Here is a 9133-nt window from a genome sequence, read left to right as displayed (position 1 = left end):
AAAAAATAGTTTTGAATATTTTAACCAAATATTTAAATATTTACTTCCGAATAATACTATGTATTAATGTATGTATTATATTAAATGTAATATATTAAATATATTAAATATAAAAAAGTTATTTATTTTATATTTGTCATATTAACCATGTTCTGCATTTTAACAGCCAATGATTTTTTTCATAAGAATACAAATATAATCGAATCATAATTAAATATGCAGTTGTTTATATATATATGTATATATATATATATATATATATATATATATATATATATATATATATATATATAGTTATTATTAATAATTATCTTTTATTTATATATTAATTAATTTATTTATTAATCATATAGAATTAATTTTTTTAATTAATATATAATATCATAAATATAATACAATTAAAATATGATGTACTATTTAATTAATTGAAGAATAATTAATTACTTTATTAATTTAATAATAAATTATTAAATTCATAATTTATAATCTTGTATTATTATAAAAAATATATAAATATAAATATAATATATATATATATTATTACAATATTTGTCATATTGACCATATTCTATTCTTTTATAACAATCCCTTAAATAATTAGACCTTTCAAAGAGACTTTCAAATAGAAGAATATTTATTTTTATACTAATTATTATATAATATAATCATATCTAATTACATATGCAATAATTTACATTTATATATTTAATATATATATATATATAATATATATATATTTTTTTTTTTTAAATTAAGATATAAACACATATTCATAAAAAATAGATACATATACAATAATTATAATTCATTATTTTAAAATCAACTTATTATTAATATATTATTTTTCACATTGTAAATAAATATTTAGATATTTATAAAAAAATATATTCATAAAAATAAAATACAAACAGTAAAATACAAAAATGTGCATGTGTGTATATATATATATATATATAGTTATTATTAATAATTATTAATCATATAGAATTCATATTTTATTTAATTATTTTAATATATAATATAATACATATAATATAATTAAAATATGAAGTAATATATAATTAATTTAATAATAAATTCTTGAATTTATAATTTATGATGTTGTATTATTATAAAAAAACTTAAATATTTAAATATTTACTTAAATATATGTATTAAATATAAATAACATATTTATTCAAACAATATTATTACAATATTTATCATATTGACCATATTCTACAGTTTTACAGCAAATTATTTTCCCTTTTAAAATGAGTAAAGATTTCATGAACTAAAATTAGGAGTAATTCAGTTCAACATGACCTTTTATTTGAGCCTTGGAATCAACCCGGAATGTTTTAGTTGCTTTAACTTTTGTGATTTACATTTGTGAATGACCTTTGTTATACAGTAATTGGCTATCATCTTTTCAAGTGAAATGAGTAATAATTCCTGGCCAACTTGCTATATACTTGTATTTATATGTAAAATGAACTGTTTTCGCACCTTAGTTTTAATAAATAGTCTGGGTGGATATTAGAGTACAGAAGAAACCCCTTTTTCCCATGATACAGTGTTTTTAATCTAGCAAAGCTACACTGCTGCAATCATTATAGCACTGACACCCTAAAGTGCCACGTCAGCTTTTCAGATAGCCTTAAAGACAGGAACGCACCAAGATAAGCAAAGCTTTCTAAAAGCATCTGAATTGGCTTGAAATCACTCTGAGAATGAAGCACTTAACCACAGAGCCAGAAAGACATCAGAGAGACAGAAAGAAATCTCCCTAAAGCTCAGTCTTTCATCTTTCTTATTCATGCAAGCAAATAATCATGCAGAGAACACTATTTGAAAATGCACACAGCTAAAGGATATGACAAAAACTACATTTTCAGGGGTTTGATTTTATTCCGCTGTTTCCTTTTCAAATGACTAGTTAGTCATCCTAATACAAATGTTTTGTCATTCTAATACAGTCTAATACAGTCATTCTAATACAAAACATAATACAAATGTTTTGATGTATTAATATGTATTTATTGTAAATCATTTAATAAAAATGTACAAATAAATCTGATATTATAAGTCGGTAATAGGGCTAGGAAAAAAAATATTGATTTCTCGATTTTATTCGATTCTCATTTTTACAAAACAATATTGATTCTTAAAGCCCATGAATCAATTAGTCTAGCCTGTTTTCAGTTAATGAATGGAAATCCGCGCAATAAGCTTTGTTTTTGTTACTTCTGATATAAAACAAAGTCTCAGAAGTCAAATTCGGTCAATTTTAGCATTGACAAGCATGTAGCTTTTCAAAACTCTGAATAAGCTAAACCATTGCGTCGCAAATTGATTCACTGTTTCAAAGTGCTCCAATCAGATTGCTAATCGCAGATCATTTGTTTCAGATCGAGACTTCAAATCACGTTTTGCGAATCATTAGTTTAGATCGGGACTTCGGAGCACGTTTGTGAGTCAATTGATTTAGATCGGAACTTCGAAATCAATTGATTTAAATCTGAACTCGGTGAATCATCTGATTTAGATCGGAACTTTGTGAATCATTTGAATTAGATCGGAACTTTGCAAATCATTTGATTTAGATCGAAACTTTGCTAATCATTTGATTTAGATCGAAACTTTGCTAATCATTTGGTTTAGATCGGAACTTTGTGAATCTTTGAATTAGATCGGAACTTCGCAAAACATTTGATTTAGATCGGAACTTTGCTAATCATTTGATTTAAATCGGAACTTTGTGAATCTTTGAATTAGATCGGAACTTCGCAAATCATTTGATTTAGATCGGAACTTTGCTAATCATTTGATTTAAATCGGAACTTTGTGAATCTTTGAATTAGATCGGAACTTCGCAAAACATTTGATTTAGATCGGAACTTTGCTAATCATTTGATTTAGATCGAAACTTTGCTAATCATTTGGTTTAGATCGAAACTTTGCTAATCATTTGGTTTAGATCGGAACTTTGTGAATCTTTGAATTAGATCGGAACTTCGCAAATCATTTGATTTAGATCGGAACTTTGCTAATCATTTGATTTAAATCGGAACTTTGTGAATCTTTGAATTAGATCGGAACTTCGCAAATCATTTGATTTAGATCGAAACTTTGCTAATCATTTGGTTTAGATCGGAACTTTGTGAATCTTTGAATTAGATCGGAACTTCGCAAAACATTTGATTTAGATCGGAACTTTGCTAATCATTTGATTTAAATCGGAACTTCGCAAATCATTTGAATTAGGTCGGAACTTCGCAAATCATTTGATTTAGATCAGAACTTTGTGAATCATTTGATTTAGATCGGAACTTTGCTAATCATTTGATTTAAATCGGAACTTTGCTAACCATTTGATTTAAATCGGAACTTCGCAAATCATTTGAATTAGGTCGGAACTTTGGAATCATTTGATTTAGATCAGAACTTTGTGAATCATTTGATGTTGATCGGAACTTTGTGAATCATTTGATTTAGATCGAACTTCGCAAATCATTTGAATTAGATCGGAACTTCACGAATCATTTGCTTTAGAACGGGTTTATGAATCATTTTGCAAATTAAATGTTTCAAATCAAATGATTTGCGATACACAATTTGAAGGCCAAAATCTAAATTAAATTATTTGCGATCCACATTCTGAGTCCTGATGGTTCGCAAATCATTATTCAGATCGGGACTTCAGAGCGTGGATCGTGATTTAGACGATTTGATTCATTTCGGGACTTCGGGGCACATATTGGAGGATTCAGGACTTTGCAGCGGTTTCGCAAATCTTTTTTTTTTTCTCTTTTTTTTCTTAAACAGTAGAAAACATCAAACAATTAAGGCAGTACAGTTATAAAAACAAAACAAAGAAAGAAGATAGTATAAACAAATTAACCATGGTTTTATTATAGTAAAAGTGTAGTATACATTGTAAAAATTTAATAGTAATACTTTGCATGTGCTTCACTTAACTTTTGCCATTTTGTTTTGTTAGTACTTTTTTATTGATCTATTTCTCTTTTTTTAGAATTTGAAAGAGTAGACATTGTTTGATAAGTGAGATCTCTGATTGATGTCCTTGAAAATCAAAAAAGTAGTGCTTGCAATATCCTTGAAAGTTCTGGAATTTCATTTTACAGTATCTGTACGAACCCTGTTAATAAACTGTATTATTAAAGTAGCAATAGTACAATAGTACAAAAGCAATCACATCACAAATAACCTGACTTATTCTCCTCCCCTTTCTGTTTTGTCCAATAAAACAGGTTCAGTTTCCATGCCACCCACCTGGATTGTAGTTCAAGTCCATGACAGGACGGTACCCCTATCTATCCAGCTTTCGTGACCCACCAAGAACACAAAGATCCGTCCTGCTCTTCTCATCTGTGCATTTCTCAAGGTATCTCTTCTCTCATTCTGTTTTTATTTCCTTTCTGCATGATACTCGCTGCGCCTGAACGGTCTCTGCGAGTATCAGTTATGATGTCAGAGCATCAGCGGTCAACAGGTTCTCTGTGTGTGCGGAGACGGGACAGTTTCCGCGGTGTCAAGCGCAGTGTCTTGGCTCGGACGGTGTTCAGTGATGCACTGTGACGATCTAGCGGAAGGCGAGCAGGGGAGCTTGGCTCATAAATCACGGCCGCTAAGGCTCTTGGGGGTCCCGGCCTGGCCGTAAATTTGACGATCGAAGAGCAGGCACTCGGCCAAAGGCTCGGCCCCTCGCCGTGCTCTATAAATACAGACTGAGCTGCTACCGGTCGCTACAGTGAGGAAACTCTTTTCCTGTTGCACTTTGATCCGTAAAAAGCTATTAGAATCTGATAATTTAACTTTAATCTGCTTGAAAGGAATGGTGTGGATAAAAATAAACATATTTAAAAATATATACAAAAAAAACGATAATAAATCAAATTAATTTCAAAAACAAAAATAAATATTTAAAATTCATGCATGAAAAAAATACATATTTATTATGTACACATTTATTATTACATAAATATTTACCTTATTTATTAATTAATAAATATTATAATTAGTAATAAAATAAACCAATATTTACAAAAAATAAATAAAAAAACAATAATAAAATAAATAAATATATAACTAATTAAATAAATATTTACTGTGTACTTAAAAATAAATTAACGTAATTACTAGAAAAATAAATATTTAACAAACATGCATAAATAAATAAAAAATACATATTAAATATGTATGTATTTACTAAAATAAATGAATATTACAACCACATATATAGATATTTATTAACAAGAACAAAATACTTAAATGCAGACCTTTCAATAAGACTTTCAAATAGAAGAATATTATTTTTATACTATTTATCATATCATATAATTATATCTAATTATATCTGCAATACTTTATGTATTTCATTAATATTATATTAATATATTTTTTATATTTTTTCAATAATTTGTAACATTTTATAATTATTTAAAAATATTTATAAAATATATATTCTTAAAGAATTAATTATTAAAATACAAAAATATATATTTTTTATTAATTATTTATTACTCGTATAGAATTAAATAAGAATAATTTATTAATCTTAAAATATAAAAAACTATTTAGTTTTGAATATTTTGACCAAATATTTAAATATTCACCTAAATACATGTACTCAAACAATATATTATATTTGTCATATTGATAATATAATTACTAATAAAACAAACAAATATTTTTTTTAAAAGTAGTTACAAAAATAAATAAAAACATGTATTAATTGATAAATAAATAATAAATAATAATACAACATATATATTTGTTAATAAAAACAATAAATATACACATACATAAATATGTATTGTGTATTCATAAATAAACAAATTAATATTTAATATGTATTATTTATAACAAATTTAATTTAACATGCAGACATAAAAAAATATATAGATAATAAATAATAAATTGATAGAATTGTAAAGAGAAATAAATATGAGTTAACTTAAACATTTCACATGTATGTATATATAGATAATAAATAATATATATATAATTATAAATAAAAAAAAAACATAATTATCAATATAATTAAGTTAAAATAAATATTTAACGTATTTATTGATTGGTACATAAATAATACAACCCCATATGTCAATAAAAACAAAATACATGAATATGTATTGTGTATTTCTAAATTAATATGTGCAAATTAATTAAAATAAATATTTAACATGTATTTGTTGATAAAAAAAAAAAAAATACATACATAATACATAAATAAATGTTTACAATAAATTAATTCATGCATGAATGCATGAGTGCACAAATGAATGAATAAATGAATGAATGTCATTTTTGGAGCTTAGCAGCATCCGTCCCCATTCACTCATTCTACGCAAATACGTTTTTATACTAATGTTATATGTTTGTGAAATGACATGAGGTTGATTTATAAAGACTGTTCCTTTACGTAAACGTTACCCAAATAGCTTCAGCATCCACTGACCCAGCAGTCAATGACAGTCTGTGACAGTTTAGGTCGCTGACACTGTGTGAAAAGCACTCTGTGTGCGACCGCCATGTGTCTTCTTCCGCTTATATCTGCTATGCTGGATATGTCAGGGGCGCAAAACAGGTCTAGAATGTTCCCTAGAGTGTCAACACTGTGTTCACTTACACATGAACTATAGATGTCGAAGGTAAATTTAATGTAAATGCTTAACCTGATCTGTCCTGGTGTTTATAGACAGGCAGAAAGAATATTTAGAGGGGCTAGAAGTTTGCTATGACAGCCAAACGTCCTCTCCGTTACCAGCCAGGTTATGTAAGTGTTTCCTGTTTTGTCTCTGGCATCTGTAGACACACACACACACACACACACACACACACACACACACACACACACACACACACACTTACTGACCTCTCACCTTAAGTGAAATTCACTCACTAATTACTGACCTTAAGAACTACTAAAGTGTCTTTCTGAGAGCCTGGTGTATATCTCTAGAATATAATCAGAGCGTCAGTGTCATGCAGTGACGTCTGAGCCCTGTTTAGCTTTGACTGCGATGCCAAAATCTGTGGAGAAACGCCAGAAATGTGCGATGTAATTCTGACTGAGAAACACAAACACACATTTCATCCTGCTGGATGAATAATAGAAGCCAAATTCAGCCTTCAGACAGTTCTACAATGAGAAATTCATGTGCTTGTAAGCACTGCAAAACAATGAAAATAATAGTGGATTATACTATATTTGGTAGTATTTAATCATTATTCAGAATGTGAAAATAAATCTAAATACATTTTTTATGCTGTTATTGTGACATCAGCAGACAAGGGTTATTGTTGTTAAAGACTAAAAAAATAAATACATAAATAAAACCATTACTGGGAATTGAATATTATCTGAAATAAAATAAAATAAAATAAAATAAAATAATAAAAATAACAAAAAAAAATAAAAGTAAAAACTTTAACTTAAAAACTATATAGACATATATTTAAAAAAAATAATAGAAATGATAATTTATTTAGAACTAAAAAAAAACTAAAACTAAAAACTTTAACTAAACACTATACAGACAAAAAAGACAAAAAAAAAACATAAATTGAAATCCTGTTTAGTGGATAATTTATTCAGGACTAAATAAATAAACTAAAACTAAAAACTTGAACTAAAAACTATATAGACATAATTAAAACATAAATAATAAAAATTACAAAAAGCCTAAATTCAAATCCTGTTCAGTGTATAATTTATTCAAAACTAAATAAATAAACTAAAACTAAAAACCAAAACTTAATAAAAACAATATACCTATTTAAAAAAACTCAAAAACTAATAAAACTGACCAAAAATACTAAAACTTTAACAAAGAGACTGAACTAATTAGTATTTCATTCAGTAAATAAACTAAAACTAAAAACTAAGACTATAGAGACATATAAAAAAAAATGAAAACAAATAAAAAAAAAAAAACAGAAAATTACTAAAACTTTAACTAAGAGACAGAACAAATAAAAATGTATCTAGTGTAAAATTTATTTAACTAAATAAATAAACTAAAAACTTTAACTAAAACCTATATAGACATAATAAAGAAAATAAATAAAAATGGATAAACTGAAATCCTGTTAGGTGGATAATTTAACCAGAACTAAATAAATAAATTAAAACTAAAACATTAAAATAAAAACTATATAGACAAAAATAAAAATAAAACTTTAACAAGAACAAATTAATATTTTATGCAGTAAATAAACTAAAACTAAAAACTAAAACTATATAGACATTTTAAAAAAATGAATTAGGAAAAAACAGACAAATACATGTATTTATGTAGAATTTATTCAACTAAATAAATAAACTAAAATCTAAAACTTAATTAAAACAAAAATATAGTCATATTTAAAAAATATTAAAATGGCAAAAACTGAAAAATTACAATAAAATAAACTAAAACTATAAACACAAAAACTATATAGACATAAAAAAACTAATAAAAACAACAACAAACATTAATAAAACTTTAGCTAAAATTAACAAGAAAATATATTCAAAATATAAATAAATACTATAACTGCTTAGTAATAATACTTAACACTGCATCAGACCAACATGACAATTTCCGAACTTTTATGACCTTATTTTAACTAAAACTAAACTAAATTACAGGGTTTCTGCAGATATGAACAAGTGAAATTTAAGACTTTTTAAGACCTTTTTAATACCACCTTATATGAAATTTAAGACCGAAACCTGTAATGGAAATAGATATTATATTACATGCATATATGTAATATTTAATGTGTTTAATGTAAAAAGTAAACGCAATTTCATGGCTGTCATAAATTAAATTTATTACTACGATATACAGTGAACTTTTCATATCAGCAGATACTATTCCACACAAAATATCCCCATAAAAGTACCACTAGAAATATCTGATGTAAAAAAAAAATTCTGAAGCAATATTTTCATCAGTGCTCTATTAGCTTTTACATCTTAAATCTGCATATTTGATTTGCCTTTATAAAGGCCTTTTTTTACTTTTGAAATGTATGCATTACCTTTGAAATTTATTTTATGAATTTATCAATAAATTCTAAATGGCTGTTAGCAGTGAGATTACATAATTTACACTGCAAAATTAAAAGTGAGATTAATGTT

At 25.9% G+C, this 9133-nt stretch overlaps 1 protein-coding gene across 2 annotated transcripts in view; it reads right to left on the bottom strand.

Annotated features, from left to right (window-relative positions):
* The window catches only part of arhgap24 (Rho GTPase activating protein 24), a 230588-nt gene that overhangs the window by 53069 nt on the left and 168386 nt on the right, over positions 1-9133 (bottom strand). Inside the window, exon 1 of one of the 2 annotated variants that reach the window (XM_073823896.1) lies at positions 4276-4465. The exons of the other annotated variant lie outside the window; for it this stretch is intronic. Within the exon in view, the coding sequence (XP_073679997.1) occupies positions 4276-4297 (22 nt within the window). The 5' untranslated portion in view covers positions 4298-4465. Of the gene's footprint in view, positions 1-4275; positions 4466-9133 lie in introns of those variants that run through there. 2 annotated transcript variants of the gene reach the window in all.

The sequence above is a fragment of the Garra rufa genome, chromosome 19 (genome assembly GCF_049309525.1).
Source record: "Garra rufa chromosome 19, GarRuf1.0, whole genome shotgun sequence".
Taxonomy (NCBI): domain Eukaryota; kingdom Metazoa; phylum Chordata; class Actinopteri; order Cypriniformes; family Cyprinidae; genus Garra; species Garra rufa.
The sequence above is the reverse complement of the archived record's forward strand: the minus strand, read 5'-3'. Positions and strand labels throughout refer to the sequence as shown.